Below are 26,545 nucleotides of genomic sequence, written 5' to 3'. Positions count from 1 at the left end.
GTTCTCTCCAGTTGTCTGCAGCCTTGACCTGTCTGCTGCCCCTGTGAAATACTGGGACCGTACAAGGAGAAACCCTGCTCAAAGCTAGGGACACATGTGAGATAGTTGTACCACACAAGGAAGGGGGGTGCTCCCTAAGCCACACACACACACACACACCCCCCAGACCACAAGTGAACCGACAAAAGTGTGTCTTTCTGGCATGTTTTTGTTCTGTGCTATTTTAAAAGGGGAGGGGGGAGAGAAGCTCAAGAAGCAGCAGGGTCAGCATCAGCAGACTTGCCTGTGTGAGATAGTGCCCAGGTAGGAGGTTTTGGCTCAGGTACAGTGTCTGTCTGTGGTTCCTCATGGAAGGGGAGCTGTGGTTGGTAGGGGGTTAAACAAGTCACCCACCTTGCCCCCCAAAGCTCCGCACTGATGATCCTGCAGAGAGGGGGGTTCGGACTGCAGGGTACCCCCGTGGCCATCCCGGTGTGCTCAGCAGCCTCGGGCACTGTCCTGCAGCCTCGTCCCCAGCCCTGGCCAGGTTTACTGAGCTCTTATGCCACCTAGCTGCTTTGCTGTTGTCTTCATCTGTGGCTGAAATGCGGCATTAGGATAAATGAAATAAAATCCAACCAGTAAGACCAACTGCTATTTTAAGATGGCTTCAATGAATAATTGATGGAACCAGTACCTGGGCTTGTTTTCTGCTAAAAGCAGAGAATGTTAAGGTCGAATTAATTTAGTAAATGCCTTAAAGTGCAAGGGCTCTCCAAAACGCTTTGTAATTGTTTCTGCAAATTTTCTTATGATGTCTTGGGGCACAGCTTTTGGAATACATGTTGCAAGACAAAACAGAATTCATTTCCCTCCTCATATTTTTATTACTGTATTAACTGGAGAGGGATAAGGGAAGATGTGCTGTTCATTAGAACACAGCGCTGTAGATTATCCTGATGTCTCTTATGTATCTTCTGGCTCTTGCTCTTCTGGGTTCATACCAGCTAGTTTAGGCCTGAAAATATTTTTACTGGCATGCACTGGGCAGCAGCAACCTCCTGAAGCACCCTAAGCAATCTGGGGCTGTGCTTCACGTCCCCTGCTCTGCGGAGGGGATGTCCTGGTCCCTGCCCTCAGACCGTCTGTCTGACTCTGAACTGTGATCCCACCGGGCTGACAGCCCCTTGCCCCCTGTTTGCGTGTTCCCGCACACCATGGCCGGGCTCTGTGCTGCTGGAGCAGGAGTTACTGCGTGTCTCTAAATGCTGGAGGTGACAAGCAAGAGGCAGCACAGGCATTCCCTGCCCGGCCCCCGCTGTGTCCCGGGGCTTCCCCTCGCTCGAACATCCCAGGGAGAGGTCGGGGATGCAAATACATAAACAGCCTCAGATCATTACAAAGTGACTATGGATATTTGTACGGCGGTAGGAGAGCTAATGCTGCTCCTGTTCTGGCCGTGAACGTAGTTCGCCAATTATTCATATTAATTGCATTTGAGGTTTATGGGCTGTTAAACGCTCCAGAGTGTGCTGGTGTTTCAGAGCTCCCCGGGGAGCTCGCTGGGGTTGCTCTCCCCACGGTTGCTTGCCGGAGCGGGGCAGAGGCGGAGCCGCGACTGCCCCGGCCGGGGGGCTGGTCCCCTCGCCGGCAGCCCCCGGGTGACCGCCCCCCCCCGGGTCTCTGCCCCTGCCGGGGAGCCCGCCCGCGCGGCGGAGCGCTGGGGGCGCCCTGCGTGCACCACAGAGCTCTCTGTGCAGCCGCCCCGCCCCGCCGCGGCCTCCCCTTAGCGCGCCCGCCCGCGCCGCGCCCTCGGAGCCGCACTTCCCGCGTTGCGTTGACGTGTGGGAGGGGGCGGGGCTCCAGCGGCAGCGGCGCAAGATGGCGGCCACCACGGGTGCGGGTGAGCGGGCGCCGGGGCGGCGGGGCCCCGGGCCGGGGGGGGTCGGGCGGGGCCGCTCCTCGCCGCGGAGCAGCCACGGCCCCCCGCGGGCGGCGGCGCGGCGGGCTGCCGGCGGCCGGGAGGCCCCGCCGGGTGTGTCGGGGCTGGAGGGGCGGCGGCGGGCGCTAGGCCGGGAGGCGCCCGGCGGAGGGGCGAGGGCGGCCGCGGGGGAGGGGGCGGCGGCGGCGGGGCCGGCCCGAGGGGCGCGGCGCGGTGCTCCGGCCGGGGGTGGCGGCGGAGCCCGTCGCCGCTCCTTCGCCGCCGCTCTCGGGCGGGCCCGGCCGGCGCCTCCCCGGGGGTTGCCGAGGCCTCGCGGTGGGAGCGGCCCCGGCGGGGCGAGCCCGGTCCGGGGCCGGGAGGGGCGAGTGGGGATGGCCCGGGCCCCGCGGGCTGCCTGCCCCGGCTCTCTGCGGGCTGGCTCCGGGGGGCGGCGCACTGGGCCAGGCTGCCGGGGCTGGGAACCCCCTGCGCGGGGCCAGCCGGGCCCGCAGCCCTTGAGTCGGTCCCGCGGTGCAGACCCGGGGCGGGGCCGCCCCGGCCGCTGACAGCCCCCGGAGCGCGGCCGCCGGCGCCTCTGACAGAGCCGCCGCTCTGCTTAACGTCCAGGTCGTGTGGCGAGCTGCGTGTGGTCAGAGCTGACCCTCGGTTCTCCAGTTTTGGTAGTCGCCGACCCGTGATACAGAGTTACCTGGGTAAAATTAGCTGCCTTAAAATTATTTTTCACTCATAATATCTTCCTGTTACATCAGAAGGATGTGACTTCCTTGTCAGGACGTGTATGCTTCACAAAGTCAGTATTTTTTTTTTCCCCTCTAAAATTGCTCCTTGCCTGCTTTGAGTAGTTAAACACATCCTATTTTTGCATTTATCATTACACATTAAACAAAAATACTGCAACTAGATGTTGAATGTTTGTTGGGGTTTTTTTCTGCTGACATCTTCTAATGAACTTCGACAGATCGAATAAATTAGTTTCACTTCTGTTTAGCCGGTTTCATTCTCCAGGTTTTCTAAGTCCGTATAGGGTTTCAAATGTGCCACTGTAGCACTTGTTTTCAGATTGCTCCCTTTGAAGTTTAAATATGAAATCACCAGAAGACTGCTTTTGAAGATATAACAAAAATATTATGGAATTCCTTTTTTACAGATAGGTCCTTATCAATGACCACTTTCAACTTTTAAGAATAACCATCACAATGCAGATGGTTCATAGTAATCAGGTTTGTAAAAACACTTCTAAAATGCAGCGGATGCTGTCCTGAGAATTACGGGTTACAGATCTGTGTTTGAACGTACATGTTTGTGAGGTGTTGGAACACTTGATGAAATATAGCGCCTTCTTCCCCCTCTTATGTCGTTTTATTCTGGCTACCATACTTTCTCAATAATCCTTTCAAGCTGCTGACTTTTCATTTTGTGTTTCGCCGGAAGAACAAGGCAAATAAATATTCTTTTTAAGCTAGCACAGCTTTGTGAATTAATTGTCTGTGTGGTTACAGAGGGATATGTGTGGAAAGGGACTTGGACTGCAGTGATAAAGTCCAAAGCTAGTCTTACTGCACAGCTTTCCTTTTGTAGCGAACGCTCTTTCTGATAAGCTGTCATTAACCATCATCTGCTAGCCACATTGTGTCTTTTGGATTGCTTCCTATTATTTCCTGGATTTCTGAAAGCTGCCTACTTCCTTCAGTGCTGGAAGCGTGAAGCAATACACACCCAGGTAGATGTGAATAGGGGCATCAGTTTCTTGTGTCTACGTGTGGGCATTTGACAAGCACTGCACTTCAGGTACTTATGAGATCCTGTGTGTTTAACTGCTTGGGGGGTGGTGGTCGTGGTGGAAATCAGTGTGTGACTTATAACCAAGTGTTGCAGTAACACAACTTTTGTAGTAAACCCTAAATTCAGTATGGGAGAACTTTCAGATAGAGATAGCAGCTTACATTGATGGTAGCCTTAGAGCTTTGTCTGGCTGTAAATCATAGGCTGCCCTACCAGCAGTGCTTTTTCTTGTTGTGTTAGTAAAGGATGGATATTTTCTTCTTCTGATAAAAGAAAACAACACAGTGTCCAGTTACTGATAGTGGTGGTGGTGGTACTGCAATGCAGTTTGTATGGTTCCTTCTTGACACTGCACTGAAGGCATTGTCTAGCACATAGAGCCTGAAGTGACACTTTCTTGTTCTCCACTACTGATTGATTTGCTGTGGGGCTTTGGGCAAGTAGCTTAGTAGTATCTTTATTCATATGTGAAACAGATTTTGCTAATACTTGTTTCATAGGATCTTAATGTATTCATATTTGTTTATAAAACACTTGAATATGTTTGATATTCTGAGTTTAGAGTGGTTCAGCAAAGGAGCTTAAACAGAGGTTGAGGATGAAAAATGCTTTTTAAAAGCAGCTAATGACCCAGAGGTAACAAATGTCCCTGTAACTTTAAAAAGTCATAGGACTGGTCCTGGGAATTGGACAGGTAAGCCTTATATTTGTATCTAATAAACAGGTAGAAATAAAAGGGAAAAAAACCCTCACCTGAAAGAAATGTTATGATTCAAGGTCCCTTAGTCTCCCTTATGTAGAGGAGGATTCTGTGCTGCTGATGATGTGGGTTTCCCACATGCACAATTAATGTATGAATAAAAATAAAAAGTTGAATTTTATCATTCTAATAAGGCACTTCATAGAAGACTACAAACACCCAAACTGTAAGCGTATGTCTGTCCATCCTTCAGACTGAAATGTCATGCAGGAACGCTCGGGTGCCAGAGGTGATCTAGCTGAGAAATCAAGGGTTCCCCAGAGGCTCACGTACTCGGTGGCCCCGCAGGGAGGTTGGGCTGTGTGGAGTCTGTGTTGCAGTTAGACTACATGAGCTTGCTCCCTGTTACTGTGTTGAAGACTCCTGTGTTATAATGGGTCTAAACCTGACCACGCTGGCCTATGGAATCCTGTTTCTTGTAACTTTCATCCTGTGAAAAGTTCAACAGCCTCATTTAACCCACTTTTTTTCTCATAGGTCCGTTTAGGGGGTCTGTTGCAGGGCTGTGGTAGACACTGTGTTTACCAACAGCCTGGAAGAACTCAGTAGTAAAATGGTTTGCTTAGATTTAAGTTATTCAAACTCAGAGGAATGCAAAGAACTCCAGAAGGACAACTCATTAGCTGTATGATCATGACAGTACTGATATACGTGTCTTAGTACTCCTAACAGAGAGAACAGCATAGATCAGTTTTAGTACAGTATATTAAAAGTATATATTTGTAATTGTTGGGGGACCCATAACTACACTGTAAACTCAAAGTTACACTTGTGAAAAACAAATGAACATTACAATGAAGAAGAAACTGCGTATTGAAGGATACAGAAGCTGTACCCTGCCTCTGCAAACGGACCGTGATGTCTCCTTTGGAGTGCACTGCATGCGCTAGTCATTGTTATCTCAAAATAAATATTGCCAGCCACCAAGTACTTTCTTAGTCTGTAAGTAAAATACTCAAGGGTAGGGAAAAAGTAATTGAAGAGAAAATGAGAACATAAATTATGCTTTCTTAAATAAGATGGACTGTAAGAGCGCATGAAATAGCAGGTGCTAAAGGAGTTGACTGCAGAGCTTCTTTGTGTGTTATAATGGAAGGATGCAGTAGATTAAATAAAAGGGTAAATAGTTCAAAACTCTTACAAGAAGATACTCAGTTGAATCTTTTAATGTATAATTATATAAATTACATAGTGTATTTGAAAATGCCATTCTGGCTGAGAACTTAAAATGATTCATTAGGGAATTAAATATGTAAGTAGGTAAGGATCACAGAAGATACAATACAGATTTTGCCAGGTGTATGAAAGTTGGGATTTTCAGGTTGTAAAGGGTGTGTTTTAACTATTGCAAGTCAAGATGAAATGACTTGGTTCCCACGTACTGTTTAGTTTGTGCACCTTTCTCCCAAGCCTGAGCTGGGCCTGGCGCGGGAGCGACGCGGGGCAGCGTGCAGTGCATCCTGCTCTGCCGCTCCCCTGGGCTCTGCTGGTCGAGCTGGAGCCCAGGTGACTTGTGACTTCGCCTTAGTCTGTCTGTGGCGTCTTGCTCTTCAAAGCTTATCTTAAAATCAGTGAACCTTCTTGTGCATTCACATTTCAATGGGTGGTGTGAATTGAAGAAAACCTTTGTGGGTAGAAGAGGCAGCTGGAGGAGAGCGCTCGGCTGGGTCAGTAACAACCGTTTCTTTTCACAACGCAAAGAGGAAATGGTGGGTTTTTCCCTGGTGAGATTTTAGTGTAAAGATTTTGTCCAGGATGATTGTTCAGGGTGACTTACTTTCTAGAGTAACTTCTAGCTGAGCTAGTAATGTTTTGCTTTTCAGCTGCAATACAAGCCACAGAATGCATCTGATTTTAACTCTTCTGCTGCTGGAAAGCTTTAGTTGGCTTCAGACCTCATTGATACTGCCAGTCTGCCTCAGACAAATGTTTTAAAGTTATCTCTTTCCAAGTAACATGCTTAAAGTATTGAAAAGCAGAACCAGCACTCTAGATTACACAGAACAGAAAACACTTCAGATTCTTTCAAGTGTTCAGGAAGTTATCTTGGGTCTGAAAGTATCTCAGTACCTGTCTGCATTATCAGAGTATAAATCATGATTATAAAGACAATGCCAGAAATCTAAAGTTCCTGCCTCCTGAAAGTTTTTGTGACAGTTGCTGAAAGCCTTTTGTTCAGTTTTAAATAGTTCATTACTTCAAAAACTTTATATACCATTGTGACAAGGAATGATTTATGTATTTTTTACAATTGCAGTGCTGTAAGGGTAAGCTATCAAATTTTCAATAGTTGCCATCTCTGCAAAGAGATGAGAAATATATTGTAAAGATGTAATTATGAAAAATGAAATATATTTAAAAGATGTAATTAAGGCTGAATGTCGAATACACAAAAGCAAGCAACAGAAGGGGTTTTAGCATATTAAACAACAGAGGTGTTTAATGCTATTGAATTTCAGTTCACTTGAGTTATTGTGAATCAGAAACTAATACAGAAAGCAGAGTTAAAATTGGCCTGAAAGGCCAGTTTGATAAGTTGCTTGTTATCAGTGAAGATATCAAGAAACCTTCAGCAAAAAAATGTTTCCTCTTTTTAGAGCCTCTAACAAGTGGAAGCGTATTTTCTGTGTGCTTTGATGAGGTGTTCTGCGCAGTATATTTGTGCTTTAATCCCAAAGAGAAGGATTTGTAATTTCATTTCACTTGAGAAAGGAAAGAGAAATGTATTATTGAAGTTTTTGTGAGGTGTATATTTTGTTCTGCTGACCCTGATGAAGAAGTCTCAAGAAGAGGATCTACTCTCAAAGGCATATTGTCCACCTTGTTTCACTGGTTTCACTGTGCTGTTTTCAGCTTGATAAGGTTCCTGAATTTGGAATTGCTTGCACTATATAACTGGGGAAAATTAAAAGATTAAAAGTATAGTCTGTCAGAAAGTGTTGGTTTTAGCTTGTTAAAAACATACTGTGTATTTCATGTGAATGTAAATTTAAGATGAGAAAAATCTCACACTGGTAAGGTCACTCTTAAAAATATCTGAAGACACATTCCGTTGTGTATCTTCAGTAGTGCTGTGATATAAAGTAAATCTGAAAGTGCTTTAAGGTCTTTAAAAGTCCAAGTTGGCATTTAACTGTCTTCCAGGAATAATTCTGTTTTCTTGTAGTGCAGAACTTTCCTTAGTGAGATTCTGACCAGACATGGTCAGACTCCTTTTGTCCTCATCTCAGCTTGCTGTCTCTCCGTCTTGCAACTCATTGCTTAGAAGACAGCTGGGTGGTGAGGTGCGGTGGGAGCGAAGGCTCATCAGTACCCGGCTGCCTGGCAGCCCTGGCATTGGGTGAAATTTTTGACAAGGAAAACAGGTGGTGCTGATTCTGTCTGAAGGCTGAAGAGGATGTTACCCAAAACCTAGCAGCTTCTTAACTGCAACTTTAAACTCTGTGAAGTACACATCCTGACTTTCTGGAAAACTCAGTCTGTGGTTTGTTTTTGTTCTCTAGTTTGCCATAAAAATATTTCATAAACTTTTTGTAACTGGTGAACTATTGTGCTGTGTTGAGGCTTCACAAATGCATGTTTACTAAAAGGTGAACATTTAGAAAGGCTGTACAAACCTGTCTCATTGAGATCTTACCTTGTCAGTACAGTTATAATTTAGCTTTCATAGGTTTGCTGTTGCAGTTAATAGTAAATATCTCATTTTGCTCTGAAATGTTTTTTTCATTTCCATTTCTGGGAGTATTTCTGCATGGTCAGGCAAGCTGCAAGTGAAGCAATCATCTAGATATGGTTGTATTTTTGTATCAAAGGAAGCTGCTATTTGAGGGTCTTCTTGAACCATAGCAAAGGCTAAATTAAAATGCATAACTGAAAGTACTTTTGACAACCTGATTACTTTTTAATTGCCTCTTACTTTATTTAGGTTTTCTTGTGTTAAATGAAGGACTCTTAGAAAAACAGGTTTGTTTGGTTACTGCCTTGAAATTCTCCATTGCTACACTGAAAAGATTATGCAAGGTATTTATTGGGGGGTGGGAGGACAACATGCAGTTGACTCCTGGTTGTGTCAGCTGGTGCAGGACATCTTCTAACTCTGAATCTGCCACGGTTTAGCTATGGAAGTTATTTGGCAAATATTGTGTATGCCTGGAACAGCTCAGATCACTTTCTAGGAATCTTGGTGGACAGCAAACATGATGATGATATGTGTGTGTACGACCACAAGTGATAAAGTTTGTGTGGTTTCTGAGGTTCGGGTCCCAGCAGGATGTGGTAGCTGACCATGAGTGCTCCAGGCCATTGCAAATGAAGAAGAGATGGATTTGGCTTAATGGCTTTGTGCATCTTTCCAGGCTGACCAGAAGGGTGAATCTGGTATTTTTTTCTGTCTTGCTTAATGGCAGGTTATTTAGAAATGATTTAAATCATTTATAATCCTTTTATATGTAGATGTGTGTTTTTTCTTCCTGTTGAATCTCCTGAGAATGTGTCAGGGAGGGAGCTCAATTACTGTCTTTGATGTGACTATGAACTTGCACTCTGTAGTGGCTGAGGTGCTGGGCATCCATGTTACACCTCTGACCTTTAGCATAGGGATAAAACATTTATAGAAGGCAGCAATGCTGTTGGACAGGGTGGCTTGTTGTAAAGTGACCAGTCATCTCTCATGATCATTCTATTTTCTGTGAAGTGCATAAAAACCTGAATATATGTACCTGACTTTCCACACCTCCCTTTTCACTGATGCTCCTGCAGTGCTCATAAGTGAGCAGTTGCTGTGGAATTAATAAGTATTTACATTAACTTTTTCCATGAGATAGGAGCCAGTGCACGATATGACTGGCTAGCTCTCTGTAGACCTCAGACTTGTCAGAGAACTCTAAAATCATGTGTGAGTCTTTTATGGCTCTGATTCATGCTGAATCAGAGCAGCTGTTATCTGGGGAAGTCTCAGAAATAAAGTTGCCTTCTCTTCCCGTAAGGTTGTAAAACCAAGCCTAGCTCTGGTTAGCAAATGTCAGAATTAAAGCTGCCTTTCAGCCTTGGTTGTGGCCTCCTTGAATATATACATGGTGATGTCATTTTTAATTACATGATCATGTAATTTTCTTCATACAGGATTCCTGCCTCACTTGATGAATGGGGTCCGTGATGCTCAAAAGAAGGGTAGACAGGCAATAATTTTGATTTCCTTCTTCGGTGTGTGGCCTGTGTCTGCTTACCACAAAGCTGATTCCTCCTAGGTTATTTGTTTTGGTCTAAGTAAATATCAGTAAATTATCTTCACACCACCAACAAATATGAAGTGGTATCATCAAGTACTGAAGAACAGAGACTGAGATGATGCTTTTTTAAACATCGTGTTGTTGTGGTCCAGAAGAGAGTATTTTTTGGCAACACAACACATTTGAGGCAGGTCTTCTGCTGGCTTCAGCTTATCGCTTCTGTGAGCAGGGAGAGGCTCGCGTTGGGTTTCTAATAATAGCCACAGACGGTTTCCTTTGCGGCATCACCTGCGTTGCCGAAGAGCTGCTGTGTCAGACTGAAGGGTGGAGTTCACCCTCCAGAAGAACCTTTTGTTTGTCTTTTGTTTGTCCTTCTTCCCTGGCGGTTTCTTTCCCCGGGCGCCAGCAGGCAGGGCTGAAGCCCAGACAGCAGCTTCAGGCATCGGCACAGCTGTGAGTCATTCCCCATCGCCAGCTTTCCCGTGCATCCGCTGCAGCAAAAATAATGAAATAGGTAGTGTGTGTGTAACTGAAAGGTGCCACCTTGTCCTTCAACTTTGACTCCTTCTGTTCCTCTTGTCCCCCAACTCTCTTATACCCTGCGTTGGAGCTAGGCTGCTCTCTTCTCTGCCTCCTCTAACTACAGCATGGAGAGCACTGGGAATGTAAAAATGGGGTGGCTGATCATGATTGAGGTATGAACTGCATACTTGAACCTTCATATGCCCAAGGTACACAAGATATGTACTTCATACTTTTAAGACATACTGGGAGGGGAAACACTGGAGATTTTTTGTGCAGGGGAAGTGACAGTGGTCCCCAAGAGGTCCTGTTACCACCGAGGGCTTGGTGTTCGGATAATCTTACGGTGATGGCTTCACCGGTCCCAACTGACTCATTTCCTTTCACAGCCAAAGATTTGTATTACTCAGCAGCCATGGTAACAGCACCGTCTTGCTGGGAGTTTAAGATGTAGATTTGGCATGGAGTTGTATTTGAGTCGTGCTCAGCAGCCCCCATATGTGTGGTTTTGTATCGCCAGTGCAGGTCTCGTGTCTTCTGACACTGCTTTTCTGGTTCTGGGTTTCTCTTCATACTGTTGGTACAGCTGTGTTAGTGAATCATGTTTCCCCAGAATATTCTTGAACGGGATTATGTTTCACGTGTAGCAAACTGGCCAACAAACTAATTCCTGTAGTAATTTGCTTTTTTGGTTTCTTTTACGCTGGCTTTGTAGTGAATGAAATTTGGGCAACTCTGATTCTACAGCAAAATCATCAGTGACATTTAGTTTCTTTAGATCATTAATATATTTAAAACTTTTTAAAGTTACCAGAGTTAGTCGATTGTAAGCACTGCTACATTTCACAGTGCCTTAGATCCTCTGTATTTTCCACATTGTCAAGCAGCTGCAGAGATGATTTTCAAAGCCCTTGGTCCCTTTCTGATGTCCTCAGAGTTCAGTGCCCAGCCATGCTGGAAGTGCTGCCTTCTGACTGAGAAGTTTGCTGGGTTCGCTTTATACACTGGAAGGCTGATTTCCCATTCTCTTTCTGCTCTACTAAATAAGTGATAGTGAAGAAGGGGATTAATTATGATTTTCTGTTACTACACGCTGGTGAGTAATTAAATTCACACTATTGGAGGGTAAAAAACTCCAAACCCTGAATCCAACCTTTTTGTATGTCAGGTGAAAATAACATTATTAAATATATCCTGTCGATGATTTTGTTACTGTTGGAGAGAGACATGCTTCACGCAGGTACCTGGACACCAGGTACCGACCAAAGCTGCTCTATCACTCCCCTCCTCAGCTGGACTGGGGAGAAAAAATATGACAAAAGGCTCATGGGTTGAGATAAAGACAGGGAAAGATCACTCACCAACTGCCATCACGGGCAAAACAGACTCGACTTGGGGAAAATGAATTGAATTTATTGTCAATCGAATCAGAGTAAGGTAATGAGAAAATAAAAACTAAATCTTAAACCACCTTCCTCCACCGCTCCCTTCTTTTCAGGCTCAACTTCACTCCCTGTTGGAAAGGGGGGGTTGTGGTCAGTTCATCACCCGTTGTCTCTGCTGCTCCTTCCTCCTCAGGAAGGGCTGACTCCTCACACTCTTCCCCTGCTCCAGCATGGGGTCTCACCCGTGGGAGACAGTCCTCCCTCAACTTCTCCAACATGAGAGCTCTTCACGCACAGCTCCAGCGTGGGTCCCTGCCACGGGGTGCAGCCCTCAGGCACAGGCTGCTCCAGCGCGGGTCCCCGGCGGGGTCACAAGTGCTGCCAGCAAACCTGCCCCAGCGTGGGCTCCGCTCTCCACGGGGCCACAGCTACTGCCAGGAGCCTGCTCCAGCGTGGGCTTCCCACGGGGTCACAGCCTCCTGCTCCAGCGTGGGGCCCCCCACGGACGGCAGGTGGGTCTCTGCTCCCCTGCGGACCCCCGTGGGTGCAGGGCACAGCTGCCTCCCCATGGGCTGCGCTAGGGACTGCTCTGGCACCAGGAGCACCTCCTCCCCTCCTTCTGCGCTGACCTTGGGGTCTGCACAGTTGTTTGTCTCGTGTTGTCACTCCTTTCTTCGGCTGTTGCTGGTGGGGTTTTTTTCCCCCCTCTTCTTAAATATCTTATCACAGATTCGCTCCGCTGTCGCTGATGGGCTCGGCCTTGGCCAGCCGCCTCGGAGCCGCCTGGCATTGGCTCTGTAGGACACAGGGGAAGCTTCTGGCAGCTTTGCACAAAAGCAACCCCTGTAGCCCCACCGCTACTAAAACCTTGCCATACAAACCCAATACAAAGGAGAAGTGGTAGCCTAGAGTGCATTCATGTTTTGTGGTGACTGCAGTATGGATACCTTGAAGAAGAATGAGTAATTAAGTCCCCTGTGGCCTGGGTTCACACTTTTCCTTCTGCACAGACTTAGTGTGTGACCTTGGGTATGTCACCTAAGCTCTCTGTGCCATTGTTTTCCATTAATGTTATGGGGATAAGAAAATTTCCCTGTTTTCCTGTGTCTGTTGAGTATAAATGTGCCAGCAATTAAGAAGTGCTGAAATTCCTTGGTAGTGGAGGTCATAAGTACAAAGGATGCTGTTGCTGCTGACAAAGCCCACTTAAATTCACTTCAGATTAACCTACTACTATTACGAAAGAGTTCTATTTGCTTTGAATGGTCTTTTTAAAAGCTCTGAGTTGCATGACGTCAAGCTTCTCATGGTGTCATTTTATAGAATCTTCTAAATGTTTATAGTATAAATCATATAGACAAGTGCTAATTAGAGATCTATAATACTGTCTGTATCTCTGGACAGAAATTTCCTTTCATTTTACTGCCTGGCCTAGTATTTGGCCTGCCGACCTTCTAGCATATTTAATTGTGGATAGCTTGGTTTTGCTTACAAAATCCAAGCTAAATATGGGGATATCTTTTTCATAGTGTTGAAATATTGTAATTCAAGAAATAGTGATATTTTAATGTTTTTACCCAAAATGTTTTCTGTATGACCAAAAGTATCTGTGAAATTAGCTTTATTTCTTTATTAGATTTTTCAACTCAAAATATTTTTCTGATTGTTTTCAGGAGTAAAAGTTCCTCGTAATTTTCGTCTGCTGGAAGAACTTGAAGAAGGTCAGAAAGGAGTAGGAGATGGAACAGTTAGCTGGGGCCTTGAAGATGATGAAGATATGACACTTACAAGATGGACAGGAATGATTATTGGGCCTCCAAGAGTAAGTATCTACTTAAATATTTAAATAGTACTGTTACTTTTTTTTTTCTTCCACCTTTTCTTCTCTTAATCTAACCACTGAAGTAGAAAGCAAACAAAACACAGGTGAGTGAAAAAACACTTTAGCAAGGAATTTATGTTGAAGGTTCAAGTTCCATATAATAATGGGTTTCGTGTATCTATATGTCTTTTTTCTTATAATTTGGAATATTTTTAGTGCCTTTCTGTGGTTAGTTCTGTTACATGTCTGCTTTATATTTACAGATTCATTAAGACATAACTTTTGAGATTCCAGGATTCTAGTAGCCTGTACTCTTGAATACAGCAAGGTTTAAAATCCTTCGGCTAGTGAGATTGCATATGGAGCTAATGTAGGTAAAACATGGATGTTTTGTTCAGTACTGCTAGTCTTCCTGCTGTTTCTTGTTGAGTTTATGGGTTGGGTTTTGTTGCAGCAGTACTGACTTGCTCTTGCAGAGTTTCAGCTAACTCAGGAAACTCAAATTTTAATGACTTCAGTTTCTTCTCTGTTCTCTCCCAGAGTGACTTCTTATAATGCTACTGGTCTTTGTGGTAGCATTGTGTTCTCTCTCTCCCCCCTCCAAACCCTACTAAACTGTGGGTCTCCACTCTGGTAGTGAACTTGAGGACTTTATTGTGCATTATATATATGCGTGTATTCTAAAAACAAAACTTGCCTCCAGTTTCACTGTGTATCTGTGTTCTGTTTCCTTAAAATCCTTACCATGAAGCCTAAGTAGCTGATCCTCCTTCCTGCAATAGTAGTTGTTGTCTCTGTATCTGGCCTCAGTGTCACTTCTCGGTAATTCCAGTGCTCTCAATATATTATATGGAAACCTTTGCAGACCTTTAATCACGCTACTGCCCTGTGTGTTTCCATTCTATCAGTTGCATTTTCTAACGTAAGATGAGGTTGTACAAGAATTTATATTGTAATGCATTACACATGCAGTATTTTCTGTCTCGTCCAGAAGTGGTGTTTACTTTTTGTCTGCCACTGTTAACATCACCCCATTCATGATCATTTTGTTTGTTTTTGATATGCCCAAATAATTTTCTAGAACAGCATTTGATTTTTAGAACATTAGGAGAGTGTTAATGAGCCTGCATTAAGACTGAAGAAAGCTCACTGTGTACATACACTTTATGGAAAATTTAAGCAACCTTGAAATCTAATTTAGAAAATTAAATAGAAACTGAAGTGTGCAAACAGACGTGCAGACTTGTCAGCAGTGATAGAAATTTGTAGTTCATGTCACACTGCTAACCAAGGCTACAGGACTATCACAGAAGATGATTCACCTGTGCCTCTTTTGTCTTTCTGACACACTTACAAATACGGATTTTTTTCCCAGAAGTGTCTTGACTTCTTTTGAGCTTATTACTTGAAAGCAACAGTCTTCATTGAGAGTCGTTCTGGGAACTTCCAGTCATTCATGTTTGTTAGTGGCTGTCCTGCTTTTAGCACTGTTCATACTCAGTTCTATTATTACCTTTTTTTTTCCTAATAGGACGTGGGAATACTGTGTTGGAAAAAAATTCCCATTTCCTGTGTCCTATTTCCTTCTGGATAGAAAGCAGTCACACTTGTAGCAGGTGGAAGAATCTCATGTTGGGCATCTCAGAGGGAAAAATGAACTGTGGTGCAGAGTTGGATACGTGCTGCTGCTCTGAGAGTCCTGCTACCATACATGGAAGCATGCTTCTCCTTCCCAGACTTTGTGTGGATGGTTTCTCAGCCAGTGATTCATCTTGTTTATACATGCTATTTAAAAACAGTGGCACTGTCAAAACGTCAGCTTTATCTGCACATATTTTATATTGGCTATAGACATGTGCACGGTCGAGGCTTTCCATTCACTAGTCTCAGCGTTGTGTGGTTATTTGCAAAGACCCTAAAAACCTGCACAAACCTCTGGGCTGTTGCTGCTCAGTGCACAAGGCACGCTCAGGGACTTGGTCAGGAGACCAGGGCAGGCCGAGCAGAGCTGACGGATTACTTTTTTTCCCCGAAACTTTGTGACAGCATTCAGTTTGTCACCGCCCTGGGATGCCGAGGTGCTGGAGGAGGGTCCGAGAGGCACTGCTGTCAGCCAGCCACGGGAGGCCTGGTGCTGGTCCTGCCCTGGGGGGCTGCAGGCTGCTTTAAAGCCACTTCACTTGCACAGATGAGGGGAAGCTGAATCAAGAAGTCAGTTCTTATATTTTTGGTAGTGGTTTACATCAAAACACTCATTAAGGGAAATATTAAGATGTTCAGGGGCGTAACAGGCCCTTGAAAGGGATTGCATGGAGTATTACATTGAGAAGTTTTTGTACACTGGGCAGCCGTCCCTCAGGTCCAGGTGGAGCCATGGTGCTCCACTGCCACAGGTGAGCAGGAGCTGCTGACTGCTGGTGGGCTTCTGTGCTCACACATTCGCCTGGATTTTGTTTCTCATGATTGCTGCTGTGTGAGTTTAAAGCTCATTGTATTGTTGAGGGTACAGGAAATTGTGGCAGAAACTCTAAATCTGGAGAGCTTGTCTGCACAGACTTCCCCATGAAGATCCTGTCCTGTTGTATACCTCTGCCCGCTGCCTGTGTTGCCCAGCTTAGCTGGAGCTCTGGGCCAGGCTGTACCAGATCAGCACACCAGAAGTAGTTGCTTTCAGAATGCAGAATGACATTAACTGTTGTTGTTTCTTTTAATTAATGTTGAACACTGAAGAATCCTTGTAGCTTGTTACATTTGTCTCTCTCTTATACCCATTGATTGGTTAATTAAAAACGCATGATCTAGGGTTTCTGTTAGCTGTTAACAGTGTTACTGAGGTGGAGACAAAGTGATAATGATTGTCGGGATCAGGATGTACTTTACAGTGTGTTTGAATCTTGAAGCATTCCTCTTTCTGAGAGCTGGCATGTTCGTTTATGACCAAAGAATATTTTTCAACTGCAGTTCTAGGACAGGCTGACTTTAGATAGTTGCCTAAGCTAAGGCTGTGGCTTCAGTTTCAACGTAGTGTGTCCGATCAGTAAACTGATAAAACAATGCTGCTTTGTAAAGATTGGTTGAAAAGTAGGTTTCTGAGTTATATGATGATTTTAAAAATTCATTTCAACTGGTGAATGGGAAGCAATGTCAGTTTCATTCCTTATATGAAAATTTGTTGCTTAAAAGATCTCTAGAATTTATTACCCTGAAAGAGGTAACTTTTGGCACACTGAATATTATAGAATGAAACCAACCAGAGGTAGCCAGCATAATATGTAAATGTCTGTCCTTATATTTAGTAGTTTGCATGTCCCTAAAGTAACCACTGTTTTAACCAAATGCTAATTGAAATGCCTGATGTAATTGTTCCCCTTTTTCTTTTCCCCTCAGACAATTTATGAAAACAGAATATACAGCCTTAAAATAGAATGTGGGCCTAAGTATCCAGAAGCACCTCCATTTGTAAGATTTGTAACAAAAATTAATATGAATGGAGTAAATAGTTCTAATGGAGTGGTAAGTTTTTGGGTTTTATTCGTTTTAATGTTTTCAAGTGCAGCTTTGAATTAATGCTTTGTATATACTTGTGACTGGCTTAACTACTTACTGCTTGCTGGTGCCGTTTGCTGTGAGGGAAAGGAAAGGGGGGTAGAAGGGAAGTATACGAATCAAGTATGTTCAGAAATCAAAACGTGGAATTCACTTTTCCTGTGCTTTTGCAACTCACAAATAGTTGCATCACGCAGGGATTTATTATGCTTTTAGGAAACCACTTGCTTGCTTTCTTTGGTTTCTCCCACTCATATTCCTTATAGGATCTTTACTTGGAGGGTGTGTGGGGGAGTTAAGTGTATCAAATGTATCAATTCTGACAAGAGTGGTGTTTTTGTCTATTTTAGGTGGACCCCAGAGCCATATCAGTCCTAGCAAAATGGCAGAATTCTTATAGTATCAAAGTTGTTCTGCAAGAGCTTCGGCGTCTAATGATGTCTAAAGAAAATATGAAACTTCCTCAGCCACCTGAAGGACAATGTTACAGCAATTAATTAAAAAAAAAACAACATGCCCCCCTTATTCAATTTAAGCTGTCTTCATTTTCCACAGTAGTAAATTTTCTAGATGCATCTTGTAGACCTCAAAATACTGGAAAGGAAGTTCCCATTCAAAGGAAGTTTTTCTTGAGATACTGTAAATGATACTAATTTTTTTTTTCATTTGAAATATAAGTTGTGCTATAACAAATAATCCTGTCGTGTAACCACTGTCCACATAGCTGAACTTCTGGTATCAGGAAAAGTCTATTTAAATTTATTACTGTCAAGACCAGTGTGGCACATCTAACTTAACTGTGAAAGCATACATCCCACAATCACCTTGCTGTGTGTCTGGCCTGGGTTTTTTGTTTTTTCTTTTTCTGTCTTTTGCAATAGAGTTGAAGCTCAGGGCTATTTATTAGAGTAGACACAAAGGTTTTTGCTTCCAGTACTACACTGGGCTTTATGGACTACTAATGGGGATGTGTGCTAACCTCAGTCATCCCTCCCTTTGTGCTATCTCTAGTAAAGGCTGAATGTGACTGTGGTCGTTTTGGGGTTTTTATTATTTTTTTTTAAATGCCCTGATAATCTGGGGCGAGCTTTCCTTCTTCCCTTTGGCCAAGGCATAGATTGTATTTCTCTTCCTGGTCCCCCTCACCAGTGACGTGGGCTTTGGGTGAGGGATTCAGGGTTCTTTTAATCTCTTCCCTCTTCCCCTCTTTTAATGGGGGTGCTGCTTTCTTTTTGCCCCTCTTTGTGACTCTTCTCACCCCTGGTCAGCAGGGGTAAGCGTTGGGGCAATAACTTGACCTGTTCCCTCCTGCTTATCATTTTGGTTTTGCAACAAATTTAGTTTTCACCAGCCTGGGAAACAAGAGTATCTGTTCTGCTCGCAAACTTGGATTTTCCCTGTCCCTCCAGCACTGCTGCCACACCGCCAAGCTGGCCACGGCTGATGTTATTAGATAGGCTTTTGACGTGGTGAAAAGAGCAGTAATTTACCAGGATTGCCGAAATCTTCTGCTGCCAAACTTTAATGGGGAAACTGCACACAGAGATTCTGAACACACACTCCAGCTCAAATAGTTGTATTTTGGTGCTTTGGATTGACCCAAGAATGTTAATTAACAAAATGTTGCACTTATGTTTGGCCCTTCTAAAGATGTGACAACTACAGACAAATCAAATCAGCATAGTAGATTTTATTAGGATTCTGTAAGTCTTAGAAGAGAAATCTCTTCAGTGAAGATTTTGGGGGAGCGGTGCATACAGCAGATTAAGGACCTTTATTGGCTTTGCATCCTGGCAAATCACTGCCTTTTCTGGTATACTGTTTCGGACCACTAACTGCTGAAATGTGGATGCAAGCTTACATACAACCAACCTAGTGTGTCCTAAGTTTTATGAAAAATTCAGTGTTTGTGTAAAAAAAAAAGAGAAAAAAGGAAAAAAAAAGAAGAAAAAAGTAAAAATAAACACATTTTAAAGCAGCAGCTATCAAGTCAATGAACAATTGATGTTTCCATTAACTCTTTTGAGGAAAATATTAGTTGTAAGGATTTAACATCCTCTGTAATTAAAGTTTAACATAACAGTATTCCATAAGCAGCCTTTTTATTGTATCAGACCATTGCCTGATTTTAATATAATAAAAAGTGTGCATTAATATTAGAAGGCTTTAATTGTATTTATGTTTAGAATTTTGATCCCTTACGGAACTCTTGATTTGTTGGAAGTATCTTCCTACAGATCACATTTAGCTAACAGTATGTAAACTGGTGGCAAAAGGCAATTGTCTTTATCCAGCTGCTGCTGCTGTGCCAAGGAGAATCTTTAGTTTTAGTTTAAACCTCAGACTCCCATAGACTTGGCAGTTGGTAACGTTACGTGATGCTAAGGACCTACTGAAACAAATTTCTAGATAGGTGTCCTGTCTGACGGGACTCTGTCATTGCAGTGACCTTGATGTGCTGTAATTCTGAAGAAATCAAATCCCCATACAGTTGCATGTTACGCTGTCGAGTTCAAAAACTTCACAGCCTGAAAATTTACCTGTTTTCCCTCAAATAGTGAAGTGTAAAAAGCTGACCTTCTCTCCAAATCTGGATAAAAATGGGGCTGCGAAATTTTGACCCTTTCCAAGTGTAAAGCATCTCCACTTGAGAGGATTGCCAGAGGTACTCGTGCATTCACTTCAGCATTATGGTGAAACAAGGTTTTTCCTGGGTTAGGAATGAAAAAGGGAACGACCTTTTGTGAAACTTTGTGAAACTTGCTGCTGGCTTCCAGCCTGGAATACTGCTCATCCTTTGGTAGCTCGGAGGGTATCTGAAGAAAATGCATCTAATACTTTGTCAGCATCGTGTGTGTCTGTCTGTTTAAAATAGCTTGGTATCTAAAGATGTTAAATGGGAGTTGGAACAATGCTTGGTAATTACAGCATGCTGCTTGATTATTTCTGTTTTTCAGAGCTGTTGTAAGAGTGCCCTTGCCCTGTTCAGGAGGATATGGTTGGTGTGTGGTTTGGGGCTTCCCCCAATCTTCTTACTTCAAGTAACAATTTTAAAACGTTGAAACTGTTTTGCTTTGCAAGTTGTCCAGGTTAGAGCATTCCACCCTGACCTCGGCCGTGCTGGGCAGGGAGCTGTGCTGGCAAGAGCCATGTATTAACAACATTGTGAAGTTGGGTGGTGGTTTAAAAAAAAAAAAAAAAAGTTTCACTGTAAATTTTCTCACCTCGGAGTTACACTCTTTGAACATGCCAGCGCTCCAGTGCTCTGCTCTGCTCTCAGCCAAGTAGGAGCAGTCTGGAATAATAATGGCCTAAGAGTCAGCTGCCAGTGGATCGGCGTGTTGTAGCTTTGTCAGTGTATGCAACTACGAGCTACGTGGTGGAAGAGACCCGTCGTCCCGCAGCTGGGTTGCTTGTTGACGCTTCAGAAGCGAGGTGGGGAAAGAAACTGCGTCTTACCTGTATTTATCCTAACGGGCAGCATCAAGGCAAAGTGTTTAACTGATCCCCGCTGACCCTCAGTTTATGTCCTGAACGAGTGTGTCTTAAGAGAAAGATGTGAAGGGATAACAAATAAGTGGATTGGCCATAAAATAAATGCTGTTCTTGGAGCAGGTGCTGCTGGAGGTGTCTGGAGCCGTGCTTGGGGAGGAGACTGGTTTGGGCAGGAGGAGGCCGTGGGGCTGCCCCTCGCTGCTTCCCGCAGAGGCTCTGCGAGCCGCCCTTGTCCCAGCTGTGCCGACCCGGTAAAGCCCCTCACCTGCCCCTGCGTCCCGGGATGCCGAGCCAGCTCTTGACTCGGCTCGTAGTGTGAAGACAGTAGAGGGAGCTAGCAAGCTTTACAAGGCTTGGGTCTGAGCAAGGTGTAAGTGCTGCTCAATTTAGATGTTCTCTTGTGGGAACTGCTTTTCTTATTTATCCTGAAACAATTTCAGTTTTAAAAGCCTGTTTATCACGACTTTTTCACCATACAGGCATTAACCTGCTAGGGGGAAAAACAGCACTGCAGTGAGATTTTAATTATTAATAAAGACTAATTGTTGTTTGCTTCTTGCGTTGTTGTAATTAAGCTCTGTGTGTGTATGTAGGGAGTATATGCTTTAATATGCCTTTTCTGAACTCTTAAAACTTCTTGCAGTGCTTTGGATCTAAAATTTTAGTTTCTTTCACCATCATTAGAATAATCATTTTTAAGCCGAAAAGTGTTATCAGCTGCTCTGTGAGACACCAGCGCTGTCTGTGGCTCACCCCAGAGTTGTCCAAGGACACAGTGCAGGACGAGCAGCCCCGACTGCGGCTGTGCCCGTCGGTCCTGGGCAGGCGGCGGGGCCGAGGGACGGGCTGGGCTGCTCCCGGGGCTTTATCTCAGCGCAGCTTTGGAGCCCTGATAGCGCAGCGCCCGGTGCCTCCACCAGGCAGATGGGATGTAGGGGAGCAGTGTTAAGTTATGCCAGTTTTATCGAGGGAATCAAACCCAACAGAGATACGCAGTGGGACATGCTCCGACTCCTTTGCCGGATACCAGCCTTTGTAGTGTCTTGCCAGAACTGTAGGAGCTATTTGTGGGTTACGTTGCTGTTTGTGGGAATTGGCCATTAGGCATTTGAGGTCAGCGCTTTACCTACAGGACAGTGTTTCCTACATCAAGAAACAGCACAGTGAATTCACTATTTTTTTCAGCCTGGCACTGGCTTACACTGAAACAAGGGAGTTCCAGTTCTGCACATACCTGCAAATATGTGTCTGCTTCAAGCTCTACCTATGCTGAACTGAAAGAAGGTGAAAAGGGTTTGATAGTGCTATTCTTAATATCTACACTTTTTACATACTATTTTGTATTTAAGAAGCTTTTTCTGATGGCTTAGAGTTTTCCTAAGTCAGTGAAAATTGCCATATTGCATTAATCTTTGGCTAGGGTGCTTTCCAAAAGCATGCTAACCTTGCTGTTGACTAAGATTCAGGTCCTTTAATAGCTTCTCGTTTTCTCTGGTCTTGTTGTAGCAGATTGCTGGAGAATGTGCTTAACTTTTAAGCCTGTGAAGAGCCCCAGTCAAGTAAAATTTGAGTTAGGCGCATGCTTAAGTGCTTTGTTGGACCAGAGCCAGCACGCTCAGCCTCTGACAGGAAAGAGACTTTTTTAGCCTTTATTGAGCATCTTCTTCCTAGTCCTCCCTTCTTGGTGCTACGTCCTTGGTGCTTGTGCCTTTACATTTTCCCCAGTGTCTCCCACATTTGTTGTAACAAAAAACCCAAGAGCAGAAGACCATGTGAAAGATAAGGAGATAAGCTAGATTCTCATTATTTTATATCTGTCAAGCATCTTGTTGCCTTTTTCATCCTTATCTTCTTTTAAATAAAGCCTACAAAGGGTTCTCAGAAATGTGGGTCCTGTCCTAATTTTCTGCCTCTCGAGTCAGGTTGTTGGTGGCTTTGCCCTGTCATGTTTAGAAAGCTCAGTGGTACCTTGATGGGTAATAGGAGGGGAGAATAAATGTCAAATGGTCTGTCTAAATGTCTCTTTCCCCTTTCTATTGCTCAACGTCTGTATTCTTTTATGTTGTCTCATTAGCTCTCCACTCACCAAAAAATGTTTCAGGATAGCCAGAGCTGAACTTTCGGGGAAAAAAAAAACACAACAAACCAAAACCGTTTTGGAAAGAAAAGGGAAGTAAACTTTTGAGCCATCTTCATGAGAAATGATGAGTCTGTTTTCCCTCTACTCACTCTTTTTATAGAGCTGCTTTAAAACTGCGTGGTCATAATTGGCCCAATAGTGGTCTCCAGATCTACAAAGAACAGGATTTTTGTTTGCCTTATGGTGGAAACTTTCTGAGGCAGATGTGTGCTTATTTGTTGGTAGTAAGGGCAGGCAGAGGGAAGAGAGAGCAGGGGGGAGGCTGGAGGGCTGGCGGCACTGATCCTGCACACATGCAGACTGGGGCAGGGTAATGGAGAGGTGGGTGTTTTTGTGAGCTGGCAAACAGGGGAGGCAGGGGGAGCACACATGCTCACACACCTTCAGGAGTATTCCTGGAAATTAGGAGTAATATCTAATTACAGCTTTTTGCAATTGCTGAGACTTGGCTGCTGTGTAAATGGGATCAGGATGTACACTGGTTGTCTGTGTCGTCCCGGAGCAGTGAGCAGGACTTGAGAAACAGCCATAGCAGAACAGAGACCTCGGTAAGGTATGTGCCAAACTTCTGTCCCTCCAAGGAGACCTCTTAAATCCCTGGGCTACCAGATTAGAAGTTGTCCAAGGTTAGCGGCCAGATGTTTCTCAGCTGTTTGGACTGGTTTCCAGCTGAGACCAAATGAGTGGCTATCCAACATGTAAGTATTAATATAAACATTTTAGAGGCCTTGCCTTGAGTGAGCCATTAAAAACTTCCCACGATACTGTGAGTGATGCTGGCTTCCTTAGAGAGCATCAGTATTTTGTATATCGCACTTGAATATCCTGAGCGGGTCAGACGCGGGCTGCCACCTGCTCATGCAGCGCTGGGGCCGGGCCTCCCCCTTGTTTTAGTGGCGCCAGAGCAGTGTGGTCCCTGGAATTTGATTATTTGTGTTAGCAGATAATTTAGGCCAGAAGGCTGAGAGTGTTCCCTTCCTTCCCTGGATGTCGTCATGCTTCCCAGCAAAACACAGTCCCGGGTCCTGTGTCCCTTCCCCTCCCCTCGCCCTGCAAGTACAACAGAAACGCTTTCAACATCCCTCCTTCTGGAGGGTCACTGTCCACTTGTTTTAAGCTTGGTTTTGGCTTGTGCAGCCCTGCCAGAAGGGGAGGATTTCATTAAATCCAGCATGTAGAGCCATGGGTTTTTATTACATGTATTAAACAAAACAGAATGAGTTTTCGATGTGTAGTTCTTCTCCTGAAATATTCCTAATGCCACCCATGAGCTCTGGTGTTCCAACACAAGTGATGAGAAGTGACCCTCTCTGGTTTCCCACTGGCATGAAACAAGACCCTTCTAACGCTCTCCATCATTTTCACTGGGTTTTAATGTTTCAGTTCTCCAAGACCTGGCCTGCTCTTGCCCTAAACTGAACAGCATGTTCCGCCGAAGCTGAGTCCTGCTGGAGGTGTGGGGTGTTTATTTGTGGAGGCAGATGCTGTTCCACAGAGGAGAGTGTCCCAGGGGATGAGTTTGCACCTCGGGGCTGGTGCCTGCAGCGAGGGGAGCAGTCGACCTCGCTCTCCTTCCCTTTGAGTTGCTGTATTGCAACCTGAGAAGATGTCGGGGATCTGCCTGGGTTACTCACTGGTGTGAACCACTGCCACAGCAGCACCGGGGGGGTGTGTGTGGAGAGGCCGTCGTGCTCACCTGTCTGGTGATGGCTCTGCTGCCCCGAAGAGACCCTGCTCCAAATTACCTGGGATCACTGCTGGAGCAGCTCCAGGTGAGATGCAGGGGGAGAGTTCACCTTATGGAGGTGTTTTTTCTTATGAAAGGTTTGAAAGCCACAGGTGTTCAGGGCATAGGCAAAAAGGGAGGATTTAACAAAAATAATTCAGTTATTTAGGCTGGACTTAACAAAAATAATTCAGGCATTTAGGCTGGAAGGTGGGTGTAAGGTGGTGTCTTCATCCAGCACTTGGCACCTTCACTGGGGACAGTCCACTCAGCCAAACACTCGCTGAAATAGCGAACACCCAAAACGCATAGCTTATTTATAGCTCCGGTTGAAAAACCCAAAAATATCACCATGGGAGATGTTTGCTGCACTGGGCACTGGACGGGAGCTCCTGAAATTGGGGGCCATAATTTCATTTGCTGACAGCCAACAAATCCAAACCTGAGAAGGCCAGGGCAGCTTTTGCTTCTCGCTTGCAAAATCCTCTCTGTCACTGCGGAGCAGGGGGGGAAAAGGGCTCTTAATTGCCCATGTTCCCCTGGGAAGGCAGCGCTCCCCTCGGCAGCTCCCCTTGGCAGCTCCCCTCGGCTGCTCCCCTCAGTGCCCTCTGCTCCTGCCAGGAGAGGCACAGTCCTGCCTCTCCCTGCCAGGTTTTGGGTTGTTTGCACAGCCTGTGCCTGACCCGCAGGTTGAATCCATCCATCTGCTAGCCTCACGGCATTCCTACCTGGGGTGTATAATTACCTGTAATAATAATAAAAAAAGTTTGGGAAATAAGACTTTTAAACCAGCTTCTCAGAGTAAGGTGGTATCCCATCTGTTTACATGCAGTGGTTTAGATCAGTTATCTCTGTTTACAAGCAATATAATTTTGTAAGGCAGAAACGTGCTGTTATAACCTACAATTTTTCAGGGTTTGGGCTGGAATGATTCTGATAACCCCCATGCGCAGCTTTTACTGTACAACCCACAATCATGCTGCTCCTTAGTGAGAGTCTAGGACCAGAGATTGCTGCTTCTACCTTGGGCTTTTTTGTGTTGTTTTTTTCCCCCTCTGTGCTCTCATGTTATTCATGAGCTGCTTACGAACCAGCTCCTTCTGGGCCCTGGGTTAAAGCGTGAGACACCTACAGCCCTGAGCTGGGCAGCACTGGGAGGTCAGGGCACGGACGGGGGGATTTGTGCCACAGGAGATTGTCCCACTTGGCTGAGAAGCACATGTCCATGTGCCTGCATCCTTCGGTCTGTCTGCCAGCAGCGCAGCTGAGCCAGGGACATCCTTTATCTCTTCTCGTGCAGCAGTTCGCCACAACCACAGGTTGCCGAAGTAAGCGGAAGGCAGCGGCGGCCTGTCTAAGGGCAAAACACGTGAGTCCCTTCAGCGTTCAGGACGTGGCACTGCTCTGAGGCACGGGGCGCTGGCGGGGGGCAGCTCTGCCCCGCCAGGGTCAGGGGTGCTGCCAGCTGCGACCCCCGGCCGCTGGCACACCCTCGCTGCGTCCCCCTCGGAGCGTGGTTTGCAGGATTGCTTTGCTGCACGGCTCCGCTGCCTTGGTGCAACACGGCTGTGACAGCTGCATATAGGCTACTGAGAAGGGAAATGAAACAAGAGGGACAGTAGAGGCATAAACTGGGGGAAACCTGCAAAATAGCGAGATCTATGATGAAGCAAAGACTCCTGTTGTTGCCTTGGTGGAAGCAAGTGTGTCCTGTATTCTGAGAAGCAGCAGCGTGGGAATGGGTTTTCAGCACCTTCTTTCCTATTAGGTGTTCAGCTAGCGTCAAGGTGTGGATTTGTTACTCCTTGCAAAGACCATCCCCGTTTTCTCCATGGAGACCACCTGAAGGACACACACACAATCCAGACAAATTGACCTGCTGCTTCTAAAAACACCCTCAGCTCACTTTACAGCAGTGACGTTGGATGGGGCAGAGAGCTCCTGCACCGGGCGCTCTGTTCCTGCTGCCGTACCTGCCCCACTGCTGAATCGCTTCTCTCTGGCATCAGTAAATTCAAACGCCCGAGTACAACCGGGTTTGAGGTGGACTCTGCAACATGGGGTAGTGCGATTCTGGTGTTGGCTGGAGACAGGAGAGTTGCTCCAGGAGTTCATTAGCAGATGATGAGGGCGGCTGTTGTGGTGGGTGTGAACTGCCCTGCGCTTATGGAAGGGAGAAATCATCAAGTGATGTTTTTAATGAGATTATGAGATCAGC

At 45.2% G+C, this 26,545-nt stretch overlaps 1 protein-coding gene across 2 annotated transcripts; it reads left to right on the top strand.

Annotated features, from left to right (window-relative positions):
• Positions 1–1,814: 1,814 nt before the first annotated feature.
• Positions 1,815–24,881, top strand: UBE2V1 (ubiquitin conjugating enzyme E2 V1). 2 transcript variants are annotated; one of them, XM_074920562.1, is made up of 4 exons: positions 1,815–1,876; positions 13,272–13,420; positions 16,808–16,933; positions 17,317–24,881. In XM_074920562.1, the coding sequence occupies exons 1-4, from the start codon at positions 1,861–1,863 to the stop codon at positions 17,461–17,463; spliced, it is 438 nt and encodes a 145-aa protein (XP_074776663.1). In that variant the 5' UTR covers positions 1,815–1,860; the 3' UTR covers positions 17,464–24,881. The 2 variants fall into 2 exon arrangements, with proteins under 2 accessions (XP_074776663.1, XP_074776662.1); XM_074920561.1 differs by having other exon boundaries at positions 1,833–1,882.
• Positions 24,882–26,545: the final 1,664 nt, after the last annotated feature.

This window comes from Athene noctua, chromosome 16, assembly GCF_965140245.1.
Source record: "Athene noctua chromosome 16, bAthNoc1.hap1.1, whole genome shotgun sequence".
Lineage (NCBI taxonomy): Eukaryota > Metazoa > Chordata > Aves > Strigiformes > Strigidae > Athene > Athene noctua.
Note: the sequence above shows the minus strand (reverse complement) of the source record. Positions and strands in the feature narration are given on the sequence as shown.